Here is a 19,750-nt window from a genome sequence, read left to right on the forward strand (position 1 = left end):
TCTTCCTCAAGTTGTTTGTCTTAATTCGATCACTTCACCAATCCACTTTGGTTCAAGCATAACAAGCTCGTCCCAAATGGAAAATAACTCAGCAAAGTATTCCCAAAAAGTCGTCTCATTTTGTTGGAGGGTCAATGCCCTCTTTTGGAGATAATATTTGTGTGACAAATCTCTTGAAGAATACAATTTTTCAAGATATACCCAAGCTTCGGAAGCTTTTTTGAACTTAATAATGTTGGCATTGATCTTGGTTTCAACGGATGAAAAAATTCAAGACAAGATCTTGAAGTTTTTCATCTCCCATTCATCATGCTTTCTTGAATAATCTTCTAGAGCCCTTTGTCTTTCTTCCCCTTCAAGGATCTTAATATCCCCCTTTTCAACGATTGTAATTTTTGGTTCGGGTTCCGGTATCGAACCTTGAACATACCCCCAAAGCCCCTTTTCCTTTAATATGGGCTTCCATATTACCGGCCCAAACATGATAATTTGAACCATTAAGTTTAAACCCAAGAGAGAAGTGGGAGTCCTTTTCGCCCATTAGAGAGGATAGAAGTTTGACAAAAGAGGGTTCTAAAAAATTGCCCGAAGAAGATGATCCACTTCAAACTCCAATAACTTGAAGGCACGTTTTTCGAGGCACTCAAAAATTTAAGAAACGCAGGATCCTCCTTCAACGAGGCTTTGATACCATGTGAAAGTATCTTCAATAAGATACTAAGATCAAGACCTTAATATTCTTGATAACAAATATGTGCACACATGCACATTAAGAACACTTGTGCACAAAAGCACAAATCAATCTCACAAATGCACTAAAAGAATAAAAGCTTTATTGAATGCTTGGGCTTTGACCCAAAGCCCTACCTAATACAAGAATGAGGGCCCATATTTATAGGGCATTAGTGGGCCTTGGAAGGGGCTCCACACATAGTCGTTGGACGGGTCCAACGACTAGTGTGTTGGCCCCACCCAAGGTAAGTACAGTTAAAATGTACCTCATATATATATTACATCAATACCCGATAGGGGTATTTTTGTAATTTTACATAGTTGTTTTAGAAAACAACTATTTTGTTTAAATATAAATTTCTTTATTTATTTTTTTGTTTTTATTTTTGTATTTTTTAGAACCAAAGAGGGGCTCCAACCATAGAGTCGTTGGAGCCCCCAACGGTCACAAATGTGACCGTTGGGGGCTCCCAACGACTCCATGAGAGCCCCCTTTTGGCTCTTCTTTTGAGGCCCTTTGGCCCTCCTTTTTCCTCCTCTCCCTCTTGTATAAATAGGGGTGAACCCCTTGTGTATTTTCATTCTAGAGAGCTTTCTCTCTTCTCAATAAGAGGCTTTTTATATTGTTGTCTTCTTAAAGGCTTGTGCTTGTATTGTCCCTTTGTGGACTTGTGATATTGTCTCTTTTATTCATTGTTGTAAGTGCTTGTATGCACTCTTTATATTTCCGCAATATCTTATTACAAGTACAACTTTATCTAATAAAAAAGAAAAAGAATTTAACGAAAAAGAATTTAACGAAAAAGAAAAAGAAAATACAAAAAAGAATTACAAGCATATTCACGAAAAAAAATATGTGTAAAAAGACTAAACTACCCCTATGGCTATCAATCCAAAAATATATATATAATATATGTATATGTATTACCTTATATATATAAAATATATATTGGAGTACATGAAATTGATTACATAATTTAACATTTATATATATAATATAAATAAAAATGAACTTGATTAGGGTTAACTGAATCTACTTTTGGATAAAAATGGAATTCAGTGTGATTGACTTCACCTAACACAGGAAGTTGTGTCCAAGTGTCACACACACCGGGGTGCGGGTGCGACGCGGTTTGCGGTGCCCTGTTAGAAGAGTCTGTGTGACATAGCACAAATCTGAATTTTTCTTACATTTTCACATATTTCACAATTTGGTCACACATAAATTTAAAAATGAAATCAAGAAGGGCAGTTGGCCCAGATGGTATACCTATCGAGGCTTGGAAATGCTTGGGAGAGAAAGGTTTAGAATGGTTGACAAATCTTTTTAACAAGATTTGGCGGACAAATAAGATGCCTAATGAGTGGAGGAAGAGTACTGTGGTGCCTCTATATAAGAATAAGGGTGATATACAAGATTGCACAAACTATCGTGGTATAAAACTCATGAGTCAGACTATGAAACTTTGGGAGAGGGTGATTGAGTCTAGGTTGAGGAAGACTGTCATGATATCGGAGAATCAATTTGGTTTTATGCCTGGAAGATCAACTATGGAAGTTATACATCTTCTTAGACAACTTATTGAGAGATATAGAGAGAGGAACAAAGATTTGCATATGGTTTTTATTGATTTGGAGAAGGCATACGATAGAGTACCTAAGGACGTTCTTTGGTGGACAATGATGAAGAAAGGTGTTTCTCTCAAGTACATTAGTATAATTAAAGATATGTATGAAGGAGTAGTAACCAATGTCCGCACTTGTGGAGGGGTGACAACCAATTTTCCTATAACGGTTGGGTGACATTAAGGATCTGCTTTAAGCCCTTTCCTATTTGCTATAGTGATGGATGAGCTTACGAGATCAATTCAAGAAAATGTGTCATAGTGTATGTTGTTTGCTGATGATATTGTTTTGATTGATGAGTCTAGAGTTGGGGTTAATGCTAAGTCAGAATTATGAAGACAGACATTGGAAGCAAGAGGTTTTAAGTTGAGTAAGAGTAAGACAGAATATATGGAATGTCCGTTTAGTAAGCAACGAAGTAGTGATGAGATTGTAGTGAAGCTTGGTGAGTAAGAAATACCGGTGGATGATTGTTTCAAATATTTGGGATCTATCATTCAAAAGTATGGAGAAATTGATGGAGATGTAAATCATAGGATAAAGGTTGGGTGGATGAAATGAAAAAGTGCAACTGGAGTGTTGTGCGATCGTAGAATGCCATTACGGTTGAAGGGAAAGTCTTATAGGACAACTATTAGGCCCGCTTTACTATATGGTACAGAATGTTGCGCTGCCAAGAGACATCATATTCAAAAAATGAGTGTAGTTTAGATGCGTATGCTTAGATGGATGTGTGGAAATACAATAAAAGATAAGATTCAGAACGAGGAGATACGTAAGAAGGTAGGCGGTGCACCCATTGAAAATAAGATGAGAGAGAATCGTTTACGGTGGTTTGGACCAGAGTTACCAGAAGCGCCTAGGCGTATGGGGAAGCGCGCTTCCCCGATACGCGCTTCGGAAGCACGAAACATCGCGCTTTCGAAGCGCGTGGGGAAACATCCCCCTTTTTTGGGAAGCACGCTTCCCTTTTATGGGAAGCGTGTTTCCCTTTTATGGGAAACGCGCTTCCCCCACTCTTCCCCCTCGCTTCCCCATTTTTTTCATTTTTTTTCTTCCCCCTCGCTTCTGGTTCGCTTCCTAGGTCACTTTCGAGACGGTTCATAATTTTCTTCTAAGTGGTCCCACGCTTCCCCGCTTCCTAAATTTTTGAAAGTGCCTCGCTTCCCGCTCCCGCTTCCCGTATCGCTTCCCGCTCCCGCTTCCTCGATTGGTAACTCTGGTTTGGACATATTCAGCGAAGGCCTAATGATGCTCCAGTTAGAAGGATGGAGAAATGGGAAAATATATTAGTTAAAAGAGGTCGGGGTAGGCCTAGGAAGACTTGGATGGAGATGATAGGAAAGGATATGAATGCTTTGAACCTCACCGAGGACATGGCATTGGATAGAAATGATTGGAGAAGGATTCATGTGGAAGACCCAAAATGATTTTCTTTTTTGGTTCATATCGCCGACCCCAATTGTTTTGGGATGAAGGCGTAGTTGTTGTTGTTGTTGTTGTTGTTGTTGTATTTCTATCGTTCGCACCAATTCAGAGAAAGAATCTTTATAAAAAAAAATTAAAGATTACCTAAGCTTAAATGGCATCACACATAAAAAATCTTGCCCTTACACTCCACATCAAAATGATTGGGCCAAAAGAAAGCATAGGCACATTATAGAAACAACAAGAACCTTGCTTATTGCAAACCAAGTACCAAAATTTTTTTTGGGTTGAATCCACATTTAGTGTTGTTTATCTCATCAACAAAATGACATCCTCTTCTTTGCAAAATGTGTCACCAGTTGAAAATTTTTTCAAACTAATTCCTGATTATTCCAGATTGAGAGCTATGTCACAGGTGCGGGTGCGGCACTTTAAAAAAACTAGGGTGTGGGGAGGGTATATATATATATATATATATATTATAATTTGTAACCGTTTTAAGTTAACATTACTTGTATGTGTGTGCATGTATGTATTTATATATATAATATACATAAAAATGGACTTGATTAAGGTTAAGTGAATCTACTTTTGGATATAAATGGACCTCAATGTGGTTGACATCACCTAACACAAAGGAAGTTGTGTCCAAGTGTCGTACCCACCTGAGTGGGGGTGCGGTGCCCTGTTAGAAGAGTATGTGTTACATAGATTGAGAGTTTTTTGGCGCAAATATATTATTTTTACTAACAAGAATGATAGTGTTATTCCTTGTGTCTTTTTGGGATATGCAAATAACCAAAAAGGCTATAGATGTTTTATTTTAGAAATAAAAAGCTATATGTTTTAAGAAATGTGTCCTTAAAAAAAGAAACATTTTTTGAATTTGAAAAATCTAAGAAAATAACCGAGTATTCGTTTTTGTTAGATTTAATTTCAAAATATGATGATTGTGATTTTGGTCTTGATGAAGACCATGAGCTTTATAAATGATATAGTGAGTGAAGAACAATCTCGTGATAATGAGATTAGAGAAGAACAATCTCGTGATAATGAGATTAGAGAAGAGCAATCATGTAAGGATAAAAATTGTAAAAAACATTCTAGGCATAGTGATTTTAAACGTCATGTGCAATTGAAAGATAAACCGATAGTGAAAACCCGATAGAAATACAAACTAGGTCATATAAAAACCCTATGGAAAATTTGAATCTTAGGACTCTTTTTCACCTAAATATCAAACCTACATTGCATTAATACATTCCTATATAGAACCCTCGACCTATGCTAAAGCAAAAAAAAAACACTGAATAAGTAGAAGCCCATGAGGGTAGAGCTAGAAGATTTAGAAAGAGTCAATACTTGGACTATTTAAGACATTCCCCAAGGAAAAAGACCTATATGTTGTAGATTGGTGTATAAGATAAAAACCAAGTCATGGAACTCTTGAAAAATACAAAGACAAATTAATTGTCAAGGGATATTCCCAAGAATACGACATAGAATATGAAGAAACTTTTGCCCTATTTGCTAGGATAACCGCAGTTAAGACCTTAGTAGCCATAGCCTCTGTGAGAAGATGGTTAATATATCATATCGACGTTAGGAATGTATTTCTTAATGGAATTTGGTTAAAAAAGTTTATATAGAAGCACTACCTGGTGTAACTATTACTAGCGGAAAAGTTCTTCATTTAGATAAAATCTTTTATGGTCTTAAACAAGCATCAAAGGCTTGGTATGTCATCTTTAGTCAAGTTATGCTTGATATTGGATTTCAATCTTGTTTTACTGACACAACTTTGTTTGTTAAGATTTCTGATGCATGTATTATTATTATTCTTTATATTGATGACCATATCGTCACCGGAAGGGACAAACGAGTTTAATAGATTAAGAAACATCTTAAAAAGCATTTTGAAAAGAGGTTTTTTAAAATATTTTCTTGAAATTGAAGTAGCTTATTCTTTTAAAGGTTATCTATTGACTCAATCTAAATTTGCTTTAGATATTGTTGCCAAGTCTAGAATCTCATATGATAAGAAGGCTGACACTCCCAAGGTTGTCAATGCTAAGATGAGAATTGATGATGGAGAACCACTTAAAAATCTGACATCATACAGACCTGATCTTTCAATTACAAGACCTGATATAGCATATGCAGTTCACACAACCAATCCGTTTCAGCATGCTCCCACTTCTATTCATATGGGAGCGATTTTGCGTATTATTAGATATATTAAGACTTCTATTTATCGAGTTCTTTTCTTATCTTCTTCTTCATCACTAGATTTAACTACATATATTGATGGTGACTGGGAAGGTGATCCCCATAACAGTCATTGTAACGACCCCAACTCATATCAGTTAAAAAGTGATTTTTTTTTAACAATTGCGAAAACAATCCCAGAAACCCGAGGTCTTACAATTCAAACCACATCAAATTGTACACTACATGCACAATATGTAAACATCATGACAATAGCAAAACAACATCAAATTCAGGGTTGGTACATGCCCACTACAAGCACATGCAAGAATCAAATTAAAAATATCATAATCATGCATCAACAATAATTCTTTTAGCGTTTTCGGTGAGCTCTGGGTACAATACACGTACCCACCGGGTCCAACCTACATGGTCTGCACGCGAGACAGCATTGGTAGGCACCGAAACAAAATTAATTCCATGAAAGCATGTATAACAGTCTGAAAATAACCATGCACATTTTGTACAAGTGCAGTCATAAAAATCTGCATCTAACACAAGTATAATTTCATTTTTCTGCATGCATAAAACCCAAACTTTTAACATGTACAAGTTTGGAACTAACATGGGGTATTTTACACGTGGAAAAATCAGACATAACTACGTGTATTTGTCATGCTAAATCTGATTTCACTTAAATCATTCAACACTTGTGATTTTAGTCTAAATCATGGCAATCAATACGCAATGTTCTTGAGCAAGTAAATCTGAAAGTGCATGTAAATCGGTACATGTGATCAAAACTGGGCATACACGTAAATATAAACATATCACATACATATATCTATATATTATTTTTTTAATTTTTATAGCAATCTGGCCAACTAGACCCAGCCAACCCATTCGACTGGGGCTAAAGCCCTGCCCAGCCGACTCAGTCGGCTTGGTCTAATCTGATCAGCTGCCCAGCCAATCCAGAGAATCAGTTGGGCCCTGTATAACAAGAAATAGAAAGTTTGAATATATAATTGTCCTTTTTTTTATTGACTCTGGCCAGAACTAAGCCGAGCCGACCCAGTCAGCTAGGGCTCAAATTCTGCCCTGACAGAGCCCAGCCAACCCAGTCGGATGGAGCTCATGTCCTGACCAGCCAAACCAGTCAACTGGGCCAGATCTGGGCCCACTGCCTAGTATTAAAAATAATATATATATTTTTATTTTGTAATAAGGACTCAATCCCAGCCGAACAATAGGCTGGGACTGGACAGCAAATCTGTCTTGTCCCCCCCCCCCAAAAAACCACCCAACCTTATATATTATATTTGTACTTTTATATTATTGTATTTATATTAATTTTTTTTGTAAAATCAGGGACCCAGCCCCAACCTGAGCAATACAGTTGTCTGTCCCATCCCGAACAAGAGTAGCATCGAGTCTGAAATTTTTATTTTTATTTTTTTTTATAGTCATATATATATTTTTTGTCATGGTTCAGATTTCGATTCCAAGAATCGCGGTCCCTTGCTAACCTGTCCGGATCCGTCCACTGGTCTAGTACAGACAAATCTGTCCAAAACGGATAGAACAGACAAGGGTGCAGATCTGCCCATCATCACGACGGTTAGATCTGTCCGCTCAATACATGTCTGTCCAAATATATATCTATATACATATGTTCCACATATGTATATACTATATACATATATATAAATATACATGAATATATGCATGTAAACTAACGTGAGAATTAAGCATACGTGTTCTATACATGCATACATCGATTTCCAAGGATCGGAACGGTGAAACTAAATTAAAATTCATGGTTTTCCTTCAAAAATCTTGCCTAAAGCTTATTTAGGCTCTTTTTCTCAACCGAAACAAAAAAGAACACCCGTACCTTGTTTGGAGTTTGAAAAATGACCAGAATGATTGGAGAGGAAGAGGATCTCCTCTTCTTCCTTTATCTCTTTCTCTCTCTTTCTCTTTCTCTTTTTTTTTTTGAGCTTATATAGAAAAATAGGGGGTGACAACCCCCCCCCCCCCCCCCAATCCTTCCAACCCCTTTTAATGTGGGCTGGAGAGAGAACTTCCCATTTGGGAGTTCTTCTCCACCCTCTTTCCAATTTTTTAAAAAATCTATATTTGATGACTTCTTCTCTCTTTCCTAATTCATGTAATCTTTCTCTTTTCTTTTTGTTAACTTTTGTCTTTTGGCAAGTGTGGACTCTTCTAGAGTCCTACCATTTAGCATTTTTTTAAATTAGGAATTACTTATAATTTAATAATAAATTGATTAATTATTAATAATTAAATATTCAAAAGCTTCCAGAAGGGTACCTTATCCCTTTGAGAGTCTTTCTAACTCTAAATATCTTCAATTCAAACCTATTTATTCAATTTAAAGTTGTATTATAATTGGATCTAGATTTTGGATCGAGATCCAAATCCAAGATCCAAATCCATATCCAAATCTATTTGGATCCTAAGCGGGATCAATTCATAATTAATATGGGTCTTGGATTGAGTCCAGATCCATATTAATTTTGATCATATATATTGGATCCAGTTTGATCCAAATCCGAACCTGAACCCGACCCATCGATGCGGGCCTTTTTTGAAAAATTGTGATTTTCGGAACAACCATAGCCCGAATTCGGAAAAGTAAAATATTGTTGAGCTCGAATTTTTGAGGCACACCTAACGGTATATAATTCGAATTTCGCCTCCGAAATTCGCTCAAATTTTGCTTGAATTTCTCTTGATTTTAAAAGTTAACTTTTTATCACCTTTTAATTGGCTCGTTTTAGCCTTATCAATGACACCTAGGCCACGCCCAAACTCAATTAACATATTCCTAATATCGAAGGTTTATCGATTTTCCCCCAACACTTAGACAAATTTTCAAAAATCTCAAATTTGACTAAGAATGAAATTACAAGATATTGCAGCCACTCAACCATGAGTTTTTTGTGTTTTTATTAGGTGAATTATAGATCTCATGGTAATATAAAAAGCAACATAAGGCCTCTCTCTTCGACCGAAGCAGAATATCGAGTCATGGCTTAGACGATTGTTGGTTGATATGGGAGTTCAAGTTAAAGGAGCATTACGAATGTGTTGTGACAACAAAAGTTTCATCTACATTGCCAGCAATCGAACCTTTCACGAGCGTACCAAACATATTGAGAAGAATTGTCACCATGCACGAGGAGTATCTATAAGGCACTATTGATCATCCATATGTTTCCTCATAATACCAGTTGACGGATTTCTTCACCAAACCTCTCGTTGCTCCTAGATTTCACTTTCTCTTAGGCAAACTTTCGGTTATCCAACCGTAACTTTACTTTCAATTATCCAACCATTAGTTTGAGGGAGTGTCAAAATTGTATACATACATATTTTATAGATACATATTTCTTTCTTTTTCTTTATTTTTTAGTTCTTTTTGAACTAGTCAACACAAGGTTGACTAGTCCAAAAGAGATGTTGGAGCAGGTCTAACGGCTCTATTTAGAGCTTCTCTATGGAGCTCCCATGATGTGTATAAATAGGGGTGGAACCCCTCTCATAATGCAATGTTTCTTGCATGTATTTCTCATTAATAAAATATTATTTTTTATATTTTGTGAGTTTCTTTTGTGTGCCCCTTTGTGGGTTTTGTGAGTGAGCATATTTGTAGCTCTTTGTGTGTCAACTTTGGTGATTTGGTGGACCTTGTTGTGGCGCTTTTGTGTGTCCACTTTGGTGATTTGGTGGACTTTGGTGAAAGCTCGCATTTCCTTACAAGGCTTAACATATTGAATCTCCAAGAACTCTATTTTTGAAACCATGTTATTGAATTAATTTTGCAATATAACTGTACAGCATAGATTTCCCTTAACTCTCTCATGCGTAAGATCAATTACAGAAAAATCAATATTTGTTCGAAGAACAGGAAATCAACATTTCCCATAGAACTGAAATATAACAAACAGTAGATGAAAGAATAGGAACTGGTCACTTCAGATGAGAAACCAAGGTTCTGTATCCCTTGCTGATACCAGCTACAACTTCCATTTGTAACACCTCAGCTATGAATTTCAGGAGGCTCATTAACTAATTTCCATAATTATTCCAAACTTGCACATGATGAAGCTGGTCCCCCTTGCGGATGACAAGATGACACAGTTCAAAGAATATTCTTGTTAAGAACATCATTCTATACAAGATTTGACTCATATGCCAAACAATAGGATATAGCATGAATAACACAGAATATGAAACAAAAATGAAACAGGGCATCAAAAGGCACCTCCAGAGAATACTGAGAAAACAACCAAGGGAACGATAGTATGAAACAGTAGAAAAATGTCATGCAGAATAAAAATGGATTCCAGAGAACAATTACCTCATCCGGCCCTGCAGTGAAAAAATATATGAGATTAATTGCAGAAAATCCCGTCTTTATAATCTTTGGGAGTGCACTGCATCACCATAAAACTTCAAACATGTCAGCACACGTTATAAATTAGGGATCACCAAGACCCCCCCCCCCCCCCCACCTCCCAAAAAAAACAAAATCCAAAAAAGAAAAAGTTATGATAGTGGATCAAAAGGCAGAACCATTAGGTCATCTTGAAATGAATAATGAAGAAAATAATTACATACAGCAGGTAAAACTGATATGCTTATGCAGTAATGGAACACAAACCAAATCTCACCAAAATTTTAAGATTCTTTATTAGACAGTGTTCTCTCTAGGCATTAGAAAGCAGCATAAAAAATTAAGCATCTCAGTAGCAACTTTATCCTTTTAATAGTAAATAGTCAAGAAATTAAAGATTGCCCCATTTATATATCTATAAAACAAGAGGTTTTATCCAAAACAAGATGGCCCAACTTGGATGCACAGGTATGGGTCCTAGTGTGTAAACCACAATCAAATTCAACCGAACCAGACTCTAAGCATCATCAAATTAGCTCAATCCTCCAACCTGAAAAATTGACAGCCCTAAATACTGCGGTCAACTTAATAGGTGGTCATGGAAATATGGAATAAAAAATACTTAGAAGCACCAATAACCTAATGATAAAGCACAAGAACAACTTTTCGAGAAGTGTGTAAACCACAATCGAATTCAACTGAACCAGAGTCTAAGCATCATCAAGAACGCCAGTGTACCCTACAATTGGAGGTTTCTGATCTTGTTGTCTCTCGCTTTTCGAGAAGCTTCTTTCCCTGGGGAAAGACACAGATGGGGATGTACAGCAGTGTTCTGTTGGCTGGTCAACAGTTTCACCACCAGTGATCCTTCAGTAGTTGCTGTTAAAATGTATCTCCAAAATCATTGTTGTAAGTATAAATATATAAATTTATATACCTATTTTATTGTCTTACCCTAAAAGGGTATTCTTGTAATTTCCTATCTTGCGCATATTCCATTTGGAATATGTTGTAATTTCTCCTTTTATTTTTTGTACTTCTTTTTTATTTTTCATTTATTTATTTTTTCTTTAAAAGGTGCATTGGGGGTCCCCCAATAGAGTCGTTGGGGGTCCCCCAATAGAGTCGTTGGGGGCCCCCCAACAGTCACAAATGTGACCGTTGGGGGCTCCCCAATGACTCCTTTGGGACCCCCCTTTGCACCTCTTGGCTCTTGTATAAATAGGGGTGTTCCCCCTTGTTATTCTAAAAGCTTGAGAGTCTCAAGCATTTGTTCTTTTCTATAAAATACATGCACTAGTGCATGCTTGCTATTTTTGCGTATTTTGTTTAAGTGCTGTGAGAAGTGTCTTCGTGCACTTCTTTTGTAAAGTATTTATGCTTGTATGTGTATTGTCTCTTCGTAGACATTTTCACATGGTATCAGAGCTCAGTTGGCGATAGAGGATCGTGGGATTCTTTTCTTTTTGAGTGCCTCGAAAAGCGTGCCTTCGGATCTTTGGAGATTGAAGTGGTGGATCTTGCTTCTCAAATATTTTAAAAGAATCTTGTGCAAGCTAGAATTTGAAATATTGTGTTGATACGCCATTTCTCCCTTCCTCTTTACTTCTTAATGGGCGAAAAAGAGTCTCATTTTACTCTTGGCTTCAAATTAAATGGATCCAACTATCATGTTTGGGCCGGAAACATAAAGGCTCACATAAAAGGGAAGGAGCTATGGGGTTATGTGCAAGGCACAATTCCGGAAACAGAACCCAAAATAACCGTGGTAAACAGAAGTGAAATCAAGATTCTTTAAAGAGAAGAAAGGGTCAAAGCTCTTGAAGAGTATTCTAAGAAGCACGATGAATGGGAAATGAAGAATTTCAAGATTCTTTCTTGGTTCTTTTCATCCGTTGAAACTAAGATTAATGCCAACATTATTAAGTTCAAAAAGGCATTGGAAGCTTGGCACTATCTCGAGAAAATGTATACATCGAGGAATCTATCTCATAAGTATTATCTTCAAAAGAAGGCTCTCTCTCTTACTCAAGGTAAAATGACTATTAGGGAATATTTTGCCGATCTTTCCTCCATTTGGGATGAGCTTGTCATGCTTGAACCAAAATGGAGTGGAGAGGCAATTGAACTCCGTCACAAGCAACTTGAAGAAGATTGGTTCTTCAATTTTTTGAATGGGCTAAGGCCCGAATTTGAGCAAATAAGGTCTTCTCTTCTATCCTCGTTTACCCCTCCCTCTCTTGAAGATGTACTCACCAAATTAAGTGGTGAAAAGACTCATATGAGTTTATGTAAACAAGGATCAAGTGTTCTTGTGGTTCCTTGTAATTATGAAGAAAACCAAAACAATGAGGTCAATGTTGTATCAAGACCCGGGAACAATGTAAAAACCTATCGTCCCCCTCATTTTAAACCACAAAAATCAAGGTGAAAATGGTGGGCAAAGAGGAAAAAGGGACTATAGCAAAATTATTTGTCATTTTTGTAAAGAACCCGGACATATCAAACCCATATGTCCCAAATGGAAAAGGCTTCTCGCAATGGCGACCACCGGTGTACCACAAAAGGAGGAGGCATCATCAAGTGGGTCACTCTCTATAAATCAAATAGTGGAATCCCTTCAACCTCTCCTCAAGGGAGCTACCTCCGGTGCCGCCGTATCCACTTTATCCTTTCCAGGTAAAGTCTCTTGGCTTTTGGACTCCGGTGCATCTTTTCATATGTCCCCAAACATGTTTTCGTTTTCTGATTACTCAAAAAATGTTTCTCCCTCTTTTGTTTCCACTGCGGATGAAACCTCTCTTGAAATTAAAAAAATAGGTAATTTTGAAACTCAAGATTTTTTTATTCCAAAAATTAGATTTATACCTAAACTAAACTTAAACCTTCTCTCTGTTTCTCAACTCTCGGACCATGGTTGCGATATTAAATTCTCTTATGATAAATGTTTAATACAGGATCGTCGGTCCAAGAAATTGATTGGGGAAGGCTTTAGAAAAGGAAACTTATACTATATGGAATCTCTTCAAGTTCCAAAATCTTTTTGTAATGTTACCCAAAACAAAGATATAAATGTGTGGCACAAAAGACTTGTCATCTTAATATCACCAAGTTGTCTTATTTACATTTTGCAAAAGACCTATGTAAAAGTTCATTTTCTTGTAATGATTGTATTCTCGGAAAAATGCAAAGTTTACCTTTTGAGCAAAGAACTATGTTCTCTTCTAAAACTTTCGAAATTGTCCATTCGGATGTTTGAGGACCCGCACCTGTCACTTCAAAAGGAGGTTTTTCTTATTATGTCATTTTTGTGGATGATTTTTCCAGATATTCGTGGATCTATTTTCTTAAGTTCAAACATGAAGTTTTTTCGTGTTTTAAAACCTTCCATTCAATGATCAAGAATCAATTCAACAGTAACATAAAGATATTTAGAAGTGATTCTGGAGGAGAATATCTCTTCAATCAATTTAAAGTATATCTTGAGGATCGTGGAATTGTCCACCAAAGGTCTTGTCCTAAAACTCCTCAACAGAATGGGTAGGATAAGAAAACATAGGCACATCATTGAAACCACTAGGACCCTTCTTATTTCCCAAAACATTCCTAAAAACTTTTGGGCAGAAGCTGCTCTTGCTTCTGTTTATTTAATAAATCGCTTACCTTCTAAGATATATCCCCTTTTAAGATATTATATAAGCTTGAACCTGATTATAATAGGTTACGAGTTTTTGGGTGTAAGTGTTTTATACTTACGGATAAGAATGACAAGCTCTCTCCCAAGGCTATCCCTTGCGCCTTTCTTGGATATTCCGAAACTCAAAAAGGGTTTCGTTGTTATGATCTTCGAGATGATAAGTTATATGTCTTTAGAAATGTAACATTTTTAGAAAATGAAAGTGGATTTGAAAAAAAATGTTTCTCAGCAAGAAAACTTTGACTATTCTTTCCTATTCGACTTATTGTCTAGTAATGATGATATAATCTAGTGATGATGATGTATCATCAAACCATGATAAGGAAAATGATGGTGATGTTGATGAACATAACTCACTCAATGAACAAGAAAGTAGAATTCCAAGTGATCCGATAACCTACTCTCGTAGAAACCAAGACACCTTTAGAAGTGCTATTGACCAATATAGTGAGCTTGTTCCTACTCTCGATCACCGAAGATCTGAAAGGAATAGGAGACCTCCAACTCGTTTTGTCTCTTTTGATTCTTTCTCACCCTGATATAGGGCTTGTCTTAATGACATTCACTCTTATTTTGAACCTAAAAATTTTGAAGAAGCTAAAAAATGTATAGAATGGCAAGAAGCCATGCAAAATGAACTTAATGATCTTAAAAAGGCTGAAACTTGAGATTTCCAAACTCTACCCATAGGAAAGAAAACTATAGGTTGTAGATGGGTTTTTAAGGTTAAAACTAAGAGTGACGGATCTCTGGAAAGGTATAAAGCTTGCTTAGTCGCAAAAGGGTATGGGCAAGAGTATGGGATTGATTATGAAGAAACTTTTGCTCCTGTAGCTCGAATGGTTACAGTTAGGTGTCTTATTACTATTGCATCTATTAAAAATTGGAACATTTTTCAAATGGACGTGAAAAATGCTTTTTTAAATGGTGATCTTAACGAAGAAGTGTATATAAATGCCCCACCAGGCATGAAGATTCCTAAAGATAAAGTTCCTCGTCTTCGAAAGGCCCTTTATGGTTTGAAACAGGCCCCCAAAACCTGGTATGACAGGTTTACCAGTGTAATGTTGGAAAATGGTTTTTAATCATGTTATACTGACACTGCTTTATTTACTAGAAAATCTAATGCAGGGATTGTGATACTGTTACTCAATGTTGATGACATGTTAATTACAGGTAATGATGTTCAAGGAGTCAAGGGTATTAAGTCCGTCTTGACTTCAAAATTTGAGATGTCAGACTTGGGTTTTCTGACATATTTTCTTGGAATTGAGGTTGCCTATTCGCAACGTGGTTATTTCCTATCTCAGTCTAAACTTGCTTGTGAGATTATTGACAGATCAGGAATTTCGGATGACAAAGTATGCGAAACCCCTGAAGTCGTGGGATCAAAAATGAAGATTGACGACGGTGTTCCTCTAACCGATCCTACTCCTTACAGGCAGTTGGTTGGTTCGTTAATGTACCTTAGCATTACTCGACCCGATTTGTCACATGCTATACACATCGCCAGTCAGTTTCAGCACGCTTCTACAACCGTTGATATGAGTGTTGTCCTTCGCATCATCAGATATTTGAAGGGAACAATGAATAAGGGAGTATTTCTATCTTCTTCTTCTGAATTAAAATTGCTTGCTTATACTGACTCAGATTGGAGAGGTGACGCTAGTAACCGTCACTCCACCACTAGCTTTTGTGTTTTTTTAGGTGAGTCTTTGATCTCATGGCGATGTAAAAAGCAACAGAAGATATCTTTGTCATCCACTGAAGCCGAATATAGAGCCATGGCAGCTACCACCATGAAAATTGTATGGATTCGACGCCTTTTGGAAGATATGAGAGTGCTTATCAGAGAACCAACAAAGCTTTGTTGTGACAATAAAAGTGCAATTTATATTGCCAAGAACCACACCTTTCACGAGCGAACAAAGCATATAGAGATAGACTGCCATTATGTCAGAGAAGAATACTTGAAGAAGGTCATTGATCTACCATATGTGACGTCTGAGTATCAACTTGCAGACTTCTTCACAAAAGCTCTATGTTCGCCCAGATTTCATTTCCTTCTTGACAAACTTGCGGTTATCGCACCGTAAGTTTGAGGGGGGGTGTTAAAATGTATCTCCAAAATCATTGTTGTAAGTATAAATATATATATTTATATACATAAAGATACATATACATATAATATATTATATATATATGTATCTCTATATATATAAATATACATATTTATATACCTATTTTATTTTCTATTTTATTGTCTTACCCTAAAAGAGTATTCTTGTAATTTCCTATCTTGCGCATATTCCATTTGGAATATGTTATCATTTCTCCTTTTATTTTTTGTACTTTTTTATTTTTCATTTATTTTTTATTTTCTTTAAAAGGTGCATTGGGGGTCCCTCAATAGAGTCGTTGGGGGCTCCCCAACGACTCCTTTGGGAGCCCCCCTTTGCACCTCTTGGCTCTTGTATAAATAGGGGTGTTCCCCCTTGTTATTCTAAAAGCTTGAGAGTCTCAAGCATTTGTTCTTTTCTATAAAATACATGCACTAGTGCATGCTTGCTATTTTTACGCTTTTTGCGTATTTTGTTTAAGTGTTGTGAGAAGTGTCTCTGTGCACTTCTTTTGTAAAGTATTTATGCTTGTATGCGTATTGTCTCTTCATAGACATTTTCACAGTTGCCCTCCCACTAGGAGTTCTGCCTTATGATGTAGAGCGTTGAATTTGTTCTTTACCAAACAAATGGTCTGTGCACATGGGTGGGCTTGTGGTTTTTAAGTCCTAGTATGGAATCAGTAACAATTATTATCCATAACCTATTTTATAGTAGGGCTGATGGCCTTCTTTCTATGGAAGAGACCCCTCATTGAAGGCTAGTGATGGATACCCCGACTCCAACAGCCTCCATTTAGTAGATGATGTCTAGTTGGGTTGTTGGGGTTGAGGCAATGCCTCCAAGGACTTAAAAAGCACCTATTCCAGCGAGTGATTTGTGGTTGCTGGCAACACTTAAAAATGTCAGACATTTAGGGTAGAGAAGATCAAGATTTCACTAGGGCAAATCAATCCTCTCTACAACTTGATCTGCCAACTTTCAAAGATGATGGCCATCTAGGATCCTTGAGCAGTTCAGCGAAGGTTGAGGCTCAATCCCTTCTTGTCATTCAATTAAGATTTTGGGGACTCACTCTGTTCATAGCCTAGGGAATTCCTAGTAATTGATGATGAGCCAGACAAAAGTCCTATTAGGGGATATTTGGGCAAACACCTCAAACTCTCAGAGGGCAGTGGGTCCTCAATGGAAGATGATCTTAGCTGCCTCAAGGTGAAGCTTCCCAAAGTAAAGCTTGATGAGCTGTTTTTTTTATGATAAGGAACCCTCACCTAGAACTGAGTCACTAAATGGGCCCGCCCCCTACGAGGTAAACCCTGGATGGGGTCATCGACATCCAAGCCCTTATAAAGCCCACCAGTTAAAGGCACCCACACAGCCGGTGATACGAACCCACTCGCTAGCTCGCCACCTATGACATGAGCTCAGCCACTGTGTGCTAAGCCAATTGGCGTTGAGCCTGTGTATTTCGAGCTAATGGATCTGATGTAATAGGATTGAGACTGAGGCCTGACATAAGGCTTAAAAGGCACCACTTGTCATTTCATCTTGGAAATTTTAGAACTCTTTCAATTCCCACAAATTGAGAATTCAATTGTGTTGCTTCTCTCAAATCAAGCTACTCTCTTGACCTTCTCTCTGCACCTAGTGAACGCTGGAGTTTATCATTAGAGTACTGCAGTCAATCAAAACTCCATTGTTGGTGTTGAGCTTGCTGAACTGCATGCTGCACACGTCAACCATGGATCACCATTGCTAAAATGAATCCTGCAAATTCCTTGACTTTTTCTCGGCACTCATTGATCATTCCATCGATTGTGCTATCGCAGCCATAATAGGGTGAGCGCCAATTCCCTTGATCCAACCAACCAATCACCTTAACAGAGGATCCTCCCGATAAAGTTGATCCCGTTCATCTTGTCAGGCCATTAGTCACCGTAAAATCAAAAGAGCCTCAGTGAATTGTTGAACTAAGCATTTGATTGCCAAGATCATCCTCAGTTCATGAGATTCAAGCTGCAATTCCGGCCGAATTCATAGGAATCTCTAAACGAAGATTCTTCCATTAAGAAGCAAACTAAATTTTCTAGAGGATCAACCTCTGAACGCCGACGAAATTTCTCCAATTTTTAGTGTATGCACCAATCTCACCGTGTGAAGGCTCGATACAATACCCGATCACGTGCAAGAGTTCCTAAATTTGACTTCTACTCTCAAGGCCATACCACCTGGTGAGGGTCAAACCTAGGATGAAGGGGTCAGCACCTTCTCCCCAAGCCTGCTGCCACTCAAGCAACTTTTGGGTTGTCTCATTAAACAACGATGGTGAATCCATTTTGTTTTGGAATGATGAGTGGGCAGGTGAGCAGGCTTCGTGCTCCAAGTTTCAAAACGTGTTTCTTTTAGCCATGCTCCTTGAATGGTACACAATGTTGGATGGCTGAGAATGACTGGTTTGCTGCAATTAGTAGAAGATTGGTTGGCACTCATGGAATGGCTCTCAATATGGCAACTAACCAAAACATGATTCTACCATTGGAATTTAACAAAAGGCAGTATGTATTTAGCAAGGTTGTCAAACTAGGAAGCAGAAACAGGAAACAATACGGGAAGCGGAAACGAGAAGAGAGGCAATTTAAAATTTATAGGAAGAGGGAAGTGAAGTATCAATTTGAAAGCGAAATAGGAATAAAAAATGAAGCAATATGGTAACTGAATAGGAATCAAACAAGCAAATAAAAACTAAAATAAAATTGATTATTCTTATATTTCATGATTTTTCAGTACAACAACAACAACAACTACGCCTTCATCCCAAAACAATTGGGGTCAGCGATATGAACCAAAAAAGAAATTCATTTTGGGTCTTCCACATGAATCCTTTTCCTCCAATCATTTCTATCCAACGCCATGTCCTCGGTGAGGTTCAAAGCATTCATATCCTTTCCTATCATCTCCATCCAAGTCTTCCTAGGCCTACCCCGACCTCTTTTAACTAATATATTTTCCCATTTCTCCAACCTTCTAACTGGAGCATCATTAGGCCTTCGCCGAATATGTCCAAACCACCGTAAACGATTCTCTCGCATCTTATTTTCAATGGGTGCAACACCTACCTTCTTACGTATCTCTTCGTTCCGAATCTTATCTTTTATTGTATTTCCACACATCCATCTAAGCATCCGCATCTCAGCTACACTCATTTTTTGAATATGATGTCTCTTGGCAGCCCAACATTCCGTACCATATAGTAAAGCGGGTCTAATAGTCGTCCTATAAAACTTTCCCTTCAACCGCAATGGCATTCTACGATCGCACAGCACTCCAGTAGCACTTTTCCATTTCATCCACCCAACCTTTATCCTATGATTTACATCTCCATCAATTTCTCCATACTTTTGAATGATGGATCCCAAATATTTGAAATAATCATTCACCGGTATATCTTGCTCACCAAGCTTCACTACACTCCCATCACTACTTCGTTGCTTACTAAACCGACATTCCATATAT

The 19,750-nt window shown here is 37.4% G+C and overlaps 1 protein-coding gene across 4 annotated transcripts in view; it reads right to left on the bottom strand.

Annotated features, from left to right (window-relative positions):
* LOC149844912 (GTP binding protein) overlaps positions 1-19,750 on the bottom strand; it is a 71,669-nt gene that overhangs the window by 23,923 nt on the left and 27,996 nt on the right. For all 4 annotated transcript variants that reach the window (XR_016430151.1, XM_089995363.1, XM_089995364.1 and 1 more), the window contains exon 9: positions 10,385-10,460. Coding sequence is in view for 3 of the 4 variants with exons in the window: in XM_089995363.1 (XP_089851489.1) it covers positions 10,385-10,460 (76 nt within the window). In the remaining variant the exon portion in view is untranslated. The remainder of the gene's footprint in view (positions 1-10,384; positions 10,461-19,750) is intronic.

The sequence above is a fragment of the Nuphar pumila genome, chromosome 2 (genome assembly GCF_984573655.1).
Source record: "Nuphar pumila chromosome 2, dmNupPumi1.hap1.1, whole genome shotgun sequence".
NCBI lineage: Eukaryota > Viridiplantae > Streptophyta > Magnoliopsida > Nymphaeales > Nymphaeaceae > Nuphar > Nuphar pumila.